At 57.1% G+C, this 15,025-nt stretch overlaps 1 protein-coding gene and 1 long non-coding RNA gene across 8 annotated transcripts in view; both read right to left on the bottom strand.

Annotated features, from left to right (window-relative positions):
• RHOF (ras homolog family member F, filopodia associated) overlaps positions 1-8,234 on the bottom strand; it is an 11,577-nt gene extending 3,343 nt beyond the window's left edge. For all 4 annotated transcript variants that reach the window (XM_077747900.1, XM_077747902.1, XM_077747899.1 and 1 more), the window contains exons 1-2: positions 8,085-8,234; positions 7,723-7,810 (exon numbers count right to left, since the gene is read on the bottom strand). In XM_077747900.1, the coding sequence (XP_077604026.1) occupies positions 7,723-7,810; positions 8,085-8,210 (214 nt within the window). In that variant the 5' untranslated portion in view covers positions 8,211-8,234. The remainder of the gene's footprint in view (positions 1-7,722; positions 7,811-8,084) is intronic.
• Positions 8,235-9,761: 1,527 nt separating this feature from the next.
• Positions 9,762-15,025, bottom strand: part of LOC144218080 (uncharacterized) — a 7,601-nt gene continuing 2,337 nt past the window's right edge. For all 4 annotated transcript variants that reach the window (XR_013331045.1, XR_013331046.1, XR_013331047.1 and 1 more), the window contains 2 exons: positions 14,271-14,371; positions 9,762-10,852 (listed from right to left, as the gene is read on the bottom strand). This is a non-coding gene — a long non-coding RNA (uncharacterized LOC144218080). The remainder of the gene's footprint in view (positions 10,853-14,270; positions 14,372-15,025) is intronic.

The raw sequence follows: 15,025 nt of genomic DNA, 5'->3' as shown, positions 1-15,025 counted from the left end.
CAATTCAGCCAGAGTCCCCCCAACATTCTGGAAGGGGTGAGGGACTGTCAGGGCCCACTGACTCAGATTCTTCTGTCCTTATGAAACAGGAGAAATCCTTGTACAACAGTGGGAAAGTGGCCAGCAGGCTGATCCAGCCCATCTCCAGACTGTATCCTCTCTGAATCTTTGTGCATGTCTTTCTAGACCTGTGCTGTCCGATAGGGGAGCCACTAGCCCCATGTGGCTGTTTAAATTAATTAACATTAAAAATTCAGGTTCTCCATTGCACTAGCTACATTTCAAGTGATTAATTGCCACACAGGGATAGTGGCTACCGTAACGGGCAGCTCAGATGCAGGACATCTGTCACTGCAGAAAGTTCTATTGGACAGCATGCCACCATCCAAGCCACCGCTGGTCTCCCATGATCTGCTGCCTCTCAACAATCCATTTCCCACCCAGCAGCTGGGTGAATCTAAAACACAAGTGAAATCCTGCCTCTCTCCATGCCTCTATTGAGGATATCTTCATGAAGATAGGAAAAATATCTTCAGTAGCGTCACCTGCATGGCTTAGTCAGTTAAATGTCTTGGTTTTGGCTTAGGCAATGATTTCACGGTTTGTGAGTTCGAACCCTGAGTCTGCAAGGAGCCTGCTTGGGATTCTTTCTCTCCCTGCACCTCCCCTGCTCACTCTCTCTCTCTCAAAATGGATAAATAAAAAAATATATATACCTTTGATAGCTCTCTATTGCCCTTTGTACTAAATCCAAACATCTCCCAGGGGTCTATGTGACCTGCACCCACGGACCCTGACCTTATCTCTCCCTCTGCCCTCATTCCCGCCCCCCGCCCACTGTTTCTCAAACCCACCAAGCTCTCATGCCTCAGAGCCTTTGTATTGCTGTCTCCCCACACCTGGAATGGTTTTTATTTTTTTTTCATGTTTTCTTCTTAGCATTATTTAAAAATATTCAGACTGATAGTCCACATTATTCCCTTTTCTAGGATAATCATCTTCTATTTCTACTTCACAATAATACCACCTTGTGCTTTGTAGACTTTTTATTTATTACTTTTTGATGTTTATTTTTGAGAGAGTGCAAGCCGGGGAGGAGCAGAGAGAGGGGCAGAGAGGATCCTAAACGGGCTCTATGCTGACAGCAGTGAGCCCGACGTGGGGCTCGGACTCATGAACCACAAGATCATGACCTGAGCCAAAGTTGGACACTAAACTGACTGAGCCACCCAGGTGCCCCACTTTTTAAAAAAATGGTTTTTTATTTATTTTGAGAGACAGTGCAGGAGAGGGGCAGAGAGAGGGAGAGAGAGAGAGAGAATCCCAAGGAAGCTCTGCACTGTCACCGCTCAACTTCACAAATCGTGAGGTCATGACCTGAGCTGAAATCAAGATTCGGATGCTTAACACACTGAGCCACCCAGACACCCTGCTTTATACACTTCTTAGAGGGCTTTTGCCTACAGACAGTTAAGAATCCCACAGCCACCACCTGACGTGCTAGTCAGGAAGTTGAGAATACTCCCATGTACACAGGAACTTAGCTTCAGAGAAGTGACATGCCTGAGGTCTTCAGTGACCCAGCCAGGACTCAACCCCAGTTCATCAGGTTCTGAGTCAAGCATTCCTCCTGCTGGTACACAGCAAGGCTCTGTTCTGCTTTGCATTGTGCAAAAAGTAGGTTCTGGTCCTCCATGATTTAATGATGCAGTTCCTAATTCTGGCATAACACACATGTCCAGTCCCTGTTAGAAATACGGCAAGGACAGCTCAGTCGGTTAAGCGTCCGACTTCGGCTCAGGTCATGATCTCACAGTTCCTGAGTTCAAGCCCCGCGTCGGGCTCTCTGCTGACAGCTCGGAGCCTGGAGCCTGCTTTGGATTCTGTGTCTCCCTCTCTCCCTGCCCCTCCCCTGCTCGTGCTGTGTCTCTCAAAAACAAACATTAAAAAAAAAAATACCGCAGGAGTAGGCAAGTAGTTGTAAAACAGGCGCCCTCTACTCCGACGGCTTCCCTCATCCTGACTGGCTGGCTCCTCAGATGCCGCCCTCGTCTCTCCCCTCACAGTCTGCCCCCACCCCGGCTGTCCACAACCCGTGCTCAGACACTAGTTTACTGCCTGTCTCCCAAGGACTGTAAGCACCCTGAGGGCAGGGACCATGTCTGTCCCCAAAAATAACCCCTGGCGCCCAGCAGGCGTCTAGTCAAGCCTGGCTGGTGGTGGTTCCGCGCTGTTCGGCTCTTGTCAGATGCAGCAGAGGCCAGGCCTGCGACGTGCCAGGGGGTTAGCGATTACAGCCTGTGAGGATCTCAGCAGAGCTGATGAGGGCACAAGTCGGCCGCAGTGGGTTGAAGGAGGAAGTCAGACCTAGCTGCTCCCCTTTGGGGGCCTCTGCCCTTGCTGTTCCCTCTTCTGGAAGGTTCTTCCCCAGGTAGCAGCAAGGCTTGCTCCCTCCTTTCCTTCAGGTCTCTGCAGAAATGTCACCTCCTCTGGGGCAGCTTTCCTGACTGCTCGGAGACAAAGCCTTTGACCCCGTCTGCCCCACACCCGACCATGGCTTTACTATTCTGAGTATGGATCACTACCTGACGTTGGGCTTTGGTTTGGCTTTGTCTCCCCCCATGAGCACAGCTGCCCCTGAGGACAGGGGCCACCTCTGTGCAGCTGTCATGACCCCTGGGACACAGGCACACACAATGAACGTTTGGTGAATGAACTCACCAACGAGTGGGGGAGTAGGCGGAATGACAACCTTTCCGGCTGTCAGCAAGGGCACTTCACCTGGATCACCTGTGTTAATTTAAGCAGCCACCCAGAGAGGTAAGCTGCGTGGAGAAAGTTCTTCCTGTTAGGAGTCCATGTGGCTGAGGGGGGCCTTTTTCAAGGTCATAGGTTCCCTGGGAGCTGGAGCGCCAACTCAGTCCCTAACTCCAAGGTCAGCTGCCCGCCACACCACTCGAAACTGGCCAAAAACTCTCTCAGGAAGCCTTCCCCAGAGATCCCCAATCGGCAGTTAACCTCTGGACCTTGTCTCCTCACAGGTGGTTTCCTCACCAGTGAAACACACGCGTCGGCAGTGCTCATTATGCTCACTCGTGGCTTTATTTGAAGCCCGTTGCCTGCACTACCTCATTACAATGCTAACAAGGTAGGGCTGCAGTTATCCCTATTTCAGAGATGCAGAAAGTGAAGCACAGAGAGGTGAAGCGAGTTGCCTTAAGTCACACAGCTAAGGGGATGCTCTGTAAAAGAGGACCATAGGTGAGGCTACTGGGGGTGCCTCTCTCGGTCCACTTGAGAGGGTAGGGAGCCATCTCCTCACCCTACAAGCCCCAGGCCTGACCAAATAAGGCAAAGACTGCCAACACAGGTATCTCAAGAGGAGCTCTGGGAGGGGATGGGCAGCCAAACCAGATTCCAGCTCCCTCCTCCAGGTTGCCTTCCTGGCTTGACGGTCCCTGGCTCAACTTTCCCAAGATTCAGTGTGGACCTTCACACCTCCACGTGGGGACCAGGCCTGCAAATGATGGACTCCCAGGTGCTGTTGGCCTCATGTCCCCTCGGGAGGTGTGGAGTGTTCTAGACACCTCTCCTCTATGAGTCAGGAGAGCCAGGCTACACTCAGACTCTTGTTCCGTGACCTGGTTGTCTTCCCTCTCCGGGCCTCGGTTTCCTTATCTGTTAAAGGGGTTGATAACCCTGCCCCTGATACTGGAAGTAAAGGACTTACAGACTAAGCAATGCTGGACAGAGGTGAAGGACTGTTACTGTGGTTACTCTTGAACCAGAAACTTCCAGGGGCTGGGGGCCTGGGCGAGGGGTTCTAATCCTGGATCTTTGGACCCACACGTTTTAGGGGGCCCCCCAGCCACAAGATGATACTATTACCCTCCCCATTTACTCACACTGATGCCAGGGCTGAAAGGGCCAAGTCACCTGTCCAGAGGCACAGCAGGCTCCCACTCTGGCCTCTGTAGATGGGCCTGCACAGAGTTATGTGCAAAAGAACGCATTTGTTTCTGGCGAGGAAAGGTCTTCTGGGCCACAGCTCCCCTTGAAGTGGCCCATCTTCCTGAAGCTGGCAGTGCTGTGGGGTGGGGAGGAAGTGAGGCTCTCGCCTAGCATGAGGGTATTTCCTTTGTGGGAAAGAGCTCTGCTGTGTCAGTCATCTCTTCCAGGGGCAGGGATTTCTAAGGCCTGGAGCCCAGTTGAGGAGAGAGGGTGTCCCTGGGCCACAGTGGTCCCCAGATCTGCTGGACATACACAGAACAGGTGGCTCCGGGCTCCAGCCAGGGCGTTGGTGAGAAGAGGGGCGAAGGCAGCGTGAGAAGGGGAAGCTGCAGAAGAGGAACCCACTTGTTGCTACTGGGGCCCGCCCACCTGCGCTTCCTCCCCAGAGGCAGGAGGAGCCGGGGCTGGGGCAGCCCCCGCCTGGAGCTGAGGCCACGTTCTGACTGGCCCTTGGCTTCGGCTCTTCAAGCCTCCAGCACTCCTGGCCCCTAGGTACCCTCTCATCCCTGATCCCGTCTCAGCAACTCCTTCGCTCCCAACTTTTCCTGTTGTTGCCATCTCAGGTTGGGAAGGGGACAGTCCCCAGCTTCCTGGGCAACTCCCATGACACCCCCACCCCGGGCCGCACCCCAAGGCCCAGATAGCTCCATTTCTACGTGGTGTCTTAACATCCCACCTTGTCCCCACCTCCCCTCTGCCCAGGAAACTTCAGACCTCACCACAGCTTCCTGCCTCTGACAGTGTCGGGGCGGGGGGGCAGGGGAGCCCGCCTCCCCTTCACCTGTCAGCACTAAGAGCTCCGCCACCCCTCCAACCACCCTCCCACCACTGCGGTGTCTGTAGCTACTTCCGCAGGATGGAGACGCACAGCCAGACTGGTCTCCCACGCAGACCCCTGTGGCCAAGGCCCTGGGTGTGGAGAAATGCAGCCTCTCAGGGACCACCCCCGGCCCACAGCTCTGGTCACCAGTGGTTGGTTGGAAAGATACTACTCTGCACTGCCCTCCCCCACACCATAGGGTTTAGCTTATCAGGTTCCAGAACCTTCTACAACAGCTTTTACTAGACTCATCTCCAGTTCAGCCATTCCCTTCACCCTCTTAGTCTCTACCTTTCTCTGGTTGGTCATGTGGCCATCCTTTTCTGCCGCTTATTTTTGGTATCCATCTACCCTACAGGTGGAGAAGATCTCACTGCCTTTATCACAGAGGACCTTTTCCAAGGGTGTCTCTGAATCCAGATTTATTCTTTTTCTTTTTCTTTTAATGCTTATTTTTGAGAGAGAGAGAGAGAGAGAGAGACAGAGCATGAGCATGAGCATGAGCAGGGGAGGGGCAGAGAGAGAGGGAGACACAGAATCCATAGCAGGCTCCAGGCTCTAAGCTGTCAGCACAAGAGCCAGACACATGGGGCTCAAACTCACGGACTGTGAGATCATGACTTGGGCCAAAGCTGGACGCTTAACCAACTGAGCCACCCAGGCGTCCCTCAGATTTATTCTCCATTCATTCCCTAAGCGCCATGCTGGGCACTTGGCATGTGGAAGAGGAATGACCCAGTCTCTCCTCCATGTTCCTTGCGACAGGGCTTCCTGGGTCGCAGTGGGACACCCTGGAAGGAGCACCCATGTTTCTTTCTCCCTGCGTATTCCTCCTTGGGCTGTCCTGCTGACTGGGAAGCCAGTCTACTCCCCCAGGGCTCCACTGAGAGGTTCAAACCCCAGCTCTGTTTTTCTGCTGCTTGGAAGAGCCTTGCTGGCAGTGCAGGGTGAGGCCGGCACAGATCTCTGCAGGCCATGGATTCAGAACAGGTTGGGCTTGGGTCTGAGCCTGAATGTTGTGTGTGTGTGGGGGGGTGCTTAAAAAGTCACAACACTTAGCGAGCCCTTCCCAAGAGCCGGCGCCTGTGCTGTACATCACACGGATCTAATTTACTCCTCAAGACTTTTTTACCCTGATTACAGATGAGGAACCTCAGGTCCAGGTGTCTCCGATGACACACGGCCAAGGAGCCAGCATCAACAAAACCCAGGTCTGATTCCAAAGCATGTGGCAGTTAGATCGTCATTGCCCTGGTGGCCGTGTGCCTCTGATGACTGGGCCTGGAGCCCCTCCATCCCTCCCACAGCACCTGTTAGTGCAAACCCAGAAACTTTCCGGAACCTCCACACCACAATCTGTCCTGACACGTTCTTTGGGCACCATTCTCTGGCGAGGCCACAGCCACCAGAAGTGGTCCCTGTGTTGGGTCTGATGGGGGAGGCATCTATGAACAGTGAACCCCAGGGATCTGATGGGAGGAGCCCTGAGGCCAGAGGAAGGAGGAGTGACAACTCCCCGCTCTGACTCTCCCTGCTGCACCAGCACCCCACCCACAAAGTGGGGCCAATGGACCTTCCCCTGCCTGGGTCCCCAACAGGAAGCATGTGAAACTAAAAGTGTCCCAGACACACCATGATTTTTACTGCTCCTAGAGCTGTGCCCCTGGGAATTCCTCAGCAACCTTTCTCAGTTCACAGGGCTGGAAGCATGGCCCTGTCCTTGGGGTAGTCCTTTGGGGTCCTCATCCAACAAGATGGGTGTCTTTAGAAGCCGCTACAGGCGGGAGCCACCATACAGTAAAGGCTGATGAAGTCAGGAACGAAGGAGGGGTCTGGGGACCAGACAATCTCTTTTCTGATTCTCTCCAGGGTGGACTGAGAGATACCACTGGTAGGCTTGGGGTGGGGCATGTCTGGGTTTGGGCTCCATCCCAGGCCCGCGGAGACTTCCCCTTACACGTACAAGGCTTGGCTGGTAGGGAAAAGGGCACCTGATGACATGGTTCCACACAGATCACTAAACACTGAGTCACAGAGGTTGGGTGAGGTCCTATCTGGGGATCCTGACCTTTGTCCCTCAATGTTGGCTCAGCCCAGAGGGGGATTGAAGGCAGACCCCCCACCCCCACCCCGCAGCCCTAAACAACAGGGACTCTGATAACTGGATTCGCATAAATCCACTTGCTCTAGGAGCTGCAGGTGGCACGGAGAGAGAACCTTCTTTTGGACTTATGTTCCCGAGCACTCTGTTCCTTCCTCAGTGCTTGGTTTGTTCCCAGGGAACCAGGAAGATACAGAAAACTGTAGTCACAAAATCCCAGAACCACAAGCTCAGAGCCGCAGACAGAACTGTGTATGGTAGCCTACGGAATCCCAGAAGCGTGGAGCTCAGATATAATATCCACAGGACCCTGGAGCCTCAAGACTGTCAACCAAAGAATCCTCTGATCTGTAGCCCAGAATATTACAGAACCGTAGGACCCAGAAATTCAGCCCACAGAATCCCAGCATCAGTGGACTCAAACCTGCAGCCCACAGAATCCTAAAGAGATCACAGCATGCAGCGCATGAAATCGTGGAACCATGGGGTGCAGAAGGGATGCCCACGGTTTTCTAGAACCAGGGAGAGGAACGAAGCCGTGGGTTCTCAGCATATCAGCGCTAGGAGGGTGGCCGAGGAGCTCATGCCAGTCAAAGACGCTCCTTTCAAAGGGGCGACTGAGTCCCTCTGAGCCCAGGGCGACCCTGCCAGCGCCTCTCCGCGGCCTTCAGGAGTGACGGGATGTCAAGGCCCCACGGAGGCTGGTGGTGGTGGGGATCCCCGGAGGGGGATCCCCGGGCGGGGGAAGCCCTCCAGACACCCGGGACCCTCGGCGCGCAGGCGCACTCACCAGCGGTATCGTATAGGTTCAGGGTCACCTCCTTGCTGCCCACAGTCACGCTGGCCGTGTACTTCTCGAACACGGATGGGGCGTAGTGCTGTCGGAGAAGGGGTCGGGCTGGTTCTTAAGGGGTGCGACGGAGGCCCAGGGTCCAGCTGCACTGCTCCCCACTGTCACCCCATCTAGCTCAGCTCCCTTCACCCAGATGGGCTCTGGAATTCCCGAGGAGGCGCCCCGGGGTGGCGGCTGCCTCTGCGCGCCGGACGCCAGGGAGCCAGGGTCCAGGCTGAAGGCCGTCTGTCGCCCCCGATGGTCCCAAGCCCATTTCCCCCGTAGCCTAGCCCCCACCACCCCCTCCCGGTGGGCCTCACCTCAGGGAAAGAGCCCTGGCTGTACACCATGAGCAGTGATGTCTTGCCGCAGCCGCCGTCACCCACGATCACGATCTTCAGCTCCTTTCTGCCCGGGTCCGGGCCCGGGGCCCTGGGGGCTTCCATAGCCGGGAACCGGCGGCACTGGCAACCNNGGGGCGGGGCCAGAGAAGCCCCTCCCACTATGTGCAGGCATCGCCTCCGCCAGGCAGCCACCCGGGCCCACCTCCCAACCTCAGTTTTCCTTCCCGTTAGAGTCCTAGCCCGGTGCGTTCACCTGTCATTCCCAGGGAAACTGAGGCAACTGAGAAACAGGTGCCCAGCCCGAAGCGCGGCTCCCACTCGCTCCTCTGCACGTCACGGCGCGCCCCCCACCGGCGAGATTCAATGGTTTCCGCCTTACCTCGCCTGGCACCCCTGATTGGCAGGCTCCGCCTTCTGGCAGGGACCCTCTGATTGGCCGGCTCGGCCTCCCCTGTCTGACAGGGACTCTTTGATTGGCGGACCGTTGCCCCAGCACCAGAGTTCGAGGAGCCATGGTCTCCAGCTCTGGGAAAAGCCCCCTCGCTTTGCCCCGCCCCAGCTGTATAACCTGGGCCAAGTCGGCTTCTGACCTCAGTTTCCCCACAAGGTAGGTTGGTCGAGTCAGGGAGGATGCTGGCACGGGGTGTGTGTTTGCCCGCCTAACCCAGCCCTACGGGAGCCAGTGTGGGTGCGGGTTGGGGGTGGGGAAGAGCAGTTCCCCTCACCTACCCCTCCCACCTCCCTAAGAGCGCAAGGTGGACGTCTGGCGCCCTCTGGCGGGCAGTCGTCTTGGAGAGCTGGCGAAGGACTCCCGGAACAATGCCTTTTGGGGGCTGGCCCCAAACCACGCGGGCGGAAGCCTCTTTCTAGCAGGGGCCAGCGGCGTGAACCGAGGAAGACACCGTTGAGGAAGGGATGGGGAAGGCTAGGGCAGATCTAGTAGAAGTTGGGCCCTCTGATAACTCCCACCCCACCCTGAAATTAGATTAAGCGCTCTCCAGCCATTAGCCACATATCTTCATCCCAGGCAGTCTCACCGATCCTCCCACGCCCCTTGATCAAAACAGCTTAGTGAGCACTATGTGCAGGATAATACTGGAGCTGCTGGCCGAGACCACCTGTCCCCCATCCCTTGCTTCCCTGCAACAGTCCTTTGCACAAGCCAGGCTAGTGGTCAGGCGAGGCAGGAGACCCCTGGAGGCCATGTGTAGCAGGCAGGCATTGAGGCATGGCTAAGTAGGGAGAGGGGCCCAAACAGCTGGGGTGAAATCTCTGGTAGGTTCCTCGGAGACGGCTAGGCAGGCTCAGGATTTTCCTGCCCCACCCCACCCCACCCCACCCCTCCACCTGGATGATTCTGAATTTCTAGGTTCTCAGTAAAGAGCAGGTAAATTTTACTTTGGGGAGGAAATTGCCAACCTGGCAATTTCATAAGTGCCCCGTCCGTTCTCAGCGGATGCAAGGCAGGTCTGACCACCAGAGGGCAGCAACGACCGCTCCTGGAAGCTTACAAAAAAGAGCCCAGAGCTGGAAAGAGGAGGTAAGGCCCCCCCCAGTTCCAGGCTGTTAGGTGAAAAGTCCTAAGCCGTCAGCCGGTCAGAGAGCCGCCTGCTAGGTCAAGCACCCCCACACAAATCCACAGCAACTCATTCGTTCCTTTATTACCACACAAGTTTATTATTGAGAGGCAACTGTGTTCCTGCCTGCAGGGAGCTCAGCCTTGGGGGAGCAGTCTCTTAAAAGCGTTTGGGAGCTGTGAACGCTTTGGAGACCAAACCCTGTAGGGTTCAGGGAAGGTTGAGCCAAGACTGGGCAGTGTTGAGGGCGGTCCAATGGGAGCAGAACAAACGCACGGTGGCCGGGAAACCCCATCAGATTCCACAGTGCCTGGGGAGTGAGGCGGGAGGCCAGACATGGTTGTCAAGGTAACTGGGGTTAGATCATCGAGGGCCTTGCTGCCAGGCTCAAGAGCGGGGGTCAGACAGGGGACTCCTGAACAGAACAGGAGCCCAGCCAGAGCCAGGCCCTCAAGCTCTCTCTGGTGACCAAGGAGGAGCCGGGATTGGCTGGTGAGGAACGGCTGGGGGTCATCTTTTCACAGTTGCAGCTTGAGGCTGGCAGGGGCCTTTGAGTGAGCGGAAGACCACTTACCTTTGCAGCCAACCCTGGACCTGACCCTAAATCAGGGCCTCTGAGGCTAGGGGAGGTACAGAAGGGAAAGAGAGGGGCTGGGGGGAGAATTCACCTAGGAGGGTCATCCCCCTCTGAGCAAACTGTCACTTGGGAGTTCATCACACATGCGGACTTTCCTCAAAATCCTTGGACCTGGGTTTCTATTTTCTTCACCCGAGAAAGAGGGCTACGATCCCAACTTAAGGCAGAACGAATGGCTTCCACCACACGGAGGGGGAGGGGGAGAGCGAGGCTTCCCAGCCCTGCCGGCAGCAAGGGACAGCAGCTGACGCAGGCCCAGCCAGCCTGGCCGAGGGGCTGGCAGCACCCCAGCCCCACCCGGCCTGGAGTGTGTTTGATTTGGACCCAGCTCCAGTGGTGGTGAAGGGACTGGATCTGTACCTAAAAATACCCAGGAGCCAGGCCAGCTGCTGAGAGCTTCCTCAGAGGCAGCTGCGCCGGGCCTTGGCCAGTTGAGAAGCCGGGTGCCCACATGCAAGGGGAGCCCCGCTCCCTTACCTGTGAGGTGTTCTGAGGGCCCGAGTCATTCATCTTCTCGTCACCAGGAATTCCTGGGGAGGTTTAGGTGAGCAAGAAAGATTCTTTAAGCTGGTTCTTGCCATAGAGCTGACGGACACGGAACAGACGCTAGGGAGCGAGCCAGCGGAGCTCAGGAGAGAAGGGCCAGGTCCACTGGTCTTGCCAGGGTCAAGCCGGGCCAGCACAGCTTAGAACGGGGAGGTTACTGTCACCTCTTACAGACTCCCCTCTCCTGGTACTTCAGAGCATCCTGAAAGATCACCTCACACCTGAGGAGTCATCCACCCCAGATGAGGCAGAAGAAACTGAGCTATTCTGGGAGGTCCCAGAGATGCGAAGTGGCCAGGGATGGCCTGAGAGTCCAGGACTCTGTCCAGGTCACAGCACTTGGTGGTGCTGGTGGGGAGGTCACGCTGGAACACAAAGCTCCCCGCACAACGCCAGAATGCGAAACACCTCAAACAGTCATCATCCACCTTCCTCCTTCTGGTTCACATGGGGAGACCTCAGCTCCTAGTGGGGCGGGGACTTGCTGAGGTCACTGGCCAGTTGGAGATAGTGCTGGATCCAGGCAGCCTCCAAGATGGCGGGGTGCCTCTTTCCACAGTCCAGGTAGAGGGAGTCTCCACCCAGAGGGTCCAAAAGGTCGTATTCCAGGCTGGGGCTCCGGTGGATGGGCCGGAAGAGGCGGGACCCTGGTGTCCAGTAGCAAGGCTGGTCCAGCCACCTCCCAGCCTCGGGCCGCCTTTCCGCTGGCGTGGCCGTCTCCAGGCTGGCCCCACCGGATTGGCGCCAGGAGCAGCCCCGCCCTGAGCTCGCTGGGTGACCGGGGGGGCGGGGCCAACCTCTAAGCTGGGAGGAACCACAGCCAGAGGACAGACAGGCTGCTCTGCCTCTCCCTGCCCCCAGGAGGTGACAGGGGTGGAGGGTAGGGGGGCAAAGACAGGAGAACAAAGAAAGTAGAAAAAAGGAAAGAAGAAATGGGAGTTAGGGAGGGGGATGACCCTTACAGGTCACGGGACACCTCTCCCTCCTGAGAATCACACCCAGACCACAGTTTAGCACCTAATTGCTTCCTAATTGTTCCGAGGGTGGGAGTGGAGGAGCTGGCTTCAGCCCTCCAGGCTGTGGCTGGGAGGGGAACCTTAAGTCAATTACTTAATCATCCGATGCCCTTGGGATGTAAAGACCCCTGCCTCCGGGAGCCCTAAGGACTCTATCCAAAGGGGTGCAGGACACCCTTAGGCAGAGAGCCAGTCACGTGAGGATCAAAGGCGTTGAACGAGCAACTCAATGACAGAACTGAACTTAAAAAGCCCGAGTATGGGGCCAGCGTGCGCAAGAGGCCCGTGGGATAAAAAGAACGTGAGCCTCCTCAACTTCTACCAAGTGCTTCCCGCTCTCCCCTCACCCTGGATAGGGGGAAGGGGGTCTGGTGCTAGGTATGGTGGAGTCAATCTCCTTCCCTCCTGCCAAAGGACAAGACGGACCAAACCCAGCTATCTGAGACCGGAGACCCTCATGGGGCCAAGGGAAGGAGCCCAGAAAGCCAAGAGCGGCACGCTGGTTACTTTCAAGCAGACAGCTTTCCCAGCTTCCCGGCAGTCCTGCCAGCAGACGGCTGGCACGGGAGGGAGCCCGAAATAACCCAGACAGCTGGGGTGGGGGGTGCCATGGACACAGGCGGTGGGCTGGAAGTCAGGACACCTGGAACCCCGTCCTGGCTGCCAGTGGTGGCCTCGTGACCTTGGGTGAGTCACTTCTACTCTCTGGGTTTTGGGGGAGTGACCGTAAATCATGACCCGACCACTGAAGAACCCGTGAAGCTGGGGGCAGGCCACCGCTCGGACTCAAACCACACGGAGGAAAAATGGTGCTGGCTCCCTGCCTACGGAAAGCCAGTCTTCCCCTTGGCCCTGAGGCAGTGCCACGTGCTTCAGGGGTGGGTTGGTGGGGGAGGAGCTCACAGCCGGCCCAGCCCCCACTCCCTGCAGCCACAGGGGAATGGAGATCAGCTAGTGTGAAGTCAGAGCGTGAGGCCAAGCCCCCTTAATCACACTTAATTCCCCCCACTCCTGTTTCCTGCAGGCTTTATTATCATTTCACACAGGAGACTCGCCCAAGGTCACCAGCACAGCTGCCTGACTTAGAGCCTCCCTTGATTGAGCGCCAAGATCCTCTCAACAAAATCTCCAGGTCAAGCCCTAACCACTCCCCTAGACCTCAGTTTAGCCTTACAGTGAGGGGTAAGAGAAGAGTGGGCAGGGCCGACCTCTAGGAAGCCAAACCTCAGCCCAGATGGAAGGGGGGGAGGTGCAGATCAGTGGCACCTGGGACCCAAATGGTTCATCAAAGTAATCACTAACTAGAGACCGCCTGGGGGAGGGGTCAGAGATCAAGGGCCACACCATGCCCAGCTGGGGCGCTTCCTGGAGACAGCGGGGAAACTAGGAGCCCAGCATCTTGGGTTAGGAGAGTAAGGAGAGTTGCCATTATCATACGAAGCTAACGCCTGTTTCAAGCACACTAGCCCACGTCCTCTTCACAACACCCCCAGGTGTTACCCAGCCCAAAGGTTCTCAAACGTGTCCCCAGATTGCAGCATCGGCACTACCTGGGAGCTTGTTAGAAATGCAAGTTCTCAGGCCCCACCTACCGAATCAGAAACTCGAATCAGAAACTCAAGGACTGGGCCCCAGCAGTTCGTTCTAACGAGCCACCTGTATGACTCGGCCGCGCACTGCAGACGGAGGATCTGTGACCCAGCCCCATTTGTGCAGATGGGGAAACAGGCTCAGAGACTCAGCAGCTCATGCAAAGTCACAGCACATAAATGGCCAGCCAGGTTTCAAATCCCAGTGGGTCTCATTTTAGAACCGGGACTCTTTTGAGGGGCTGGGGGTGGGGATGCAGAAAACCGTGGGAATTCCCAGGAAGGGGGAGAAGAGTTCAGAAGCCTCTTTCTCCGAGGAAGCTGGCTTAGGTCTCGGATACTTGTGTTCACCTCCGTAGCAGCCAGACATCAGAGGGGAAGAGACCAGCTCACACAGTCACCCCACACGCCCCCACTCAGGCCGGAAGGGAGGGCCAGAGCAGGGCTTGGCTTCCTGGCAGCAGACTACCTTTCAGAAGAGGCATCCATGGCCCTCCCCCACACCCCCACCACAAAACACACAAATGGGAAATACTTGCAAGTTCGGCCTCTCCTATGCTGCTCAACACTGCAGAGAATTGCATGCCCCAAACTCTTGACAACAGAAGCTGACAGGCGGGGATGGATGGACCGAGCAAGCCCAGCAGGCAGCCGATTTCACACACAACAGACCCACACATCTGTGTGGGGGAGGGGCTGCAGAACCAGCCTAGCGGGTTTGGGGTGCCCGCCCTCTCTGGGCTCCAGGCCCAAGCCCCCAAATCTTCCTCGAAGGCTGCGAAAGGGCTCACACCTACCTTAGAGCATTGTCAGAGTGAAATTAGGCCTGATTCTGCTGTCCAAAGGAGGGTGGTCACTCTGGGGGTACCTGGCCGTCGCCCTTTCTCCAGCCAAGAGCCTGGCGGGGAAAAGTCGGAGAGTTTCTCAGGGAGTTGATAGCCACAAACCGTGCAGGGTCTCCTTGAGGGAAAGGGAGCCTTACAACAGCCCCCCTTTCCCATCTGCCCAGGGGGCCCTCACTCTGGAAAGGATGGGGGTGAGGGGCGGCTGCGTCACTGAAGGTTCAGCCCGGGCGACTAGCAGCAGGAGGCGACTCATCTGCATTTCCAAAGGCCCGCCCCGTCCACGTCCCCTCCCCGAGAACGGTCCGGGGACGCAAGGGCTTACCCTGGAGCCCTCCGCCTCGGGGGATCCCGGGGAAGGCCCGCTCGGCTTTCCCAGGCCTCGATCCTCCCCGCCCCGGCCTCTAGGGCTCAGGGTTGGAGGGTGTGCCCAGTAGGACCAGATCAGGGCGTCGGGGGCTTTCGTGACAGCCTCAAGCCCAAAGTGGGGACAAAGGCGGGGGGAGGGGGCGCTGCCCCTCAGGCTCGGTTGTTAAGGGCATTGAGGGTGAGACGTGGGCACCGAGGCCCGAGTAGGCAGCGGGGCTCGGTCTAGGGTCAGGGCCGGGCAGCGAGGGAGGCTCCCGCCGCCTCCGGAGGCGCCGGTCGGAGTCAGGGGGGCCTCGAGGCCGCGACACTCCCCGTGGCCCTTTGCTACTGGCTCCCGCTCC

Source organism: Crocuta crocuta, unplaced genomic scaffold (assembly GCF_008692635.1).
Source record: "Crocuta crocuta isolate KB4526 unplaced genomic scaffold, BGI_CrCroc_1.0 scaffold29, whole genome shotgun sequence".
In the NCBI taxonomy this organism is placed as follows: Eukaryota; Metazoa; Chordata; class Mammalia; order Carnivora; family Hyaenidae; genus Crocuta; species Crocuta crocuta.
This window is presented reverse-complemented; position numbering and strand designations above follow the sequence as displayed.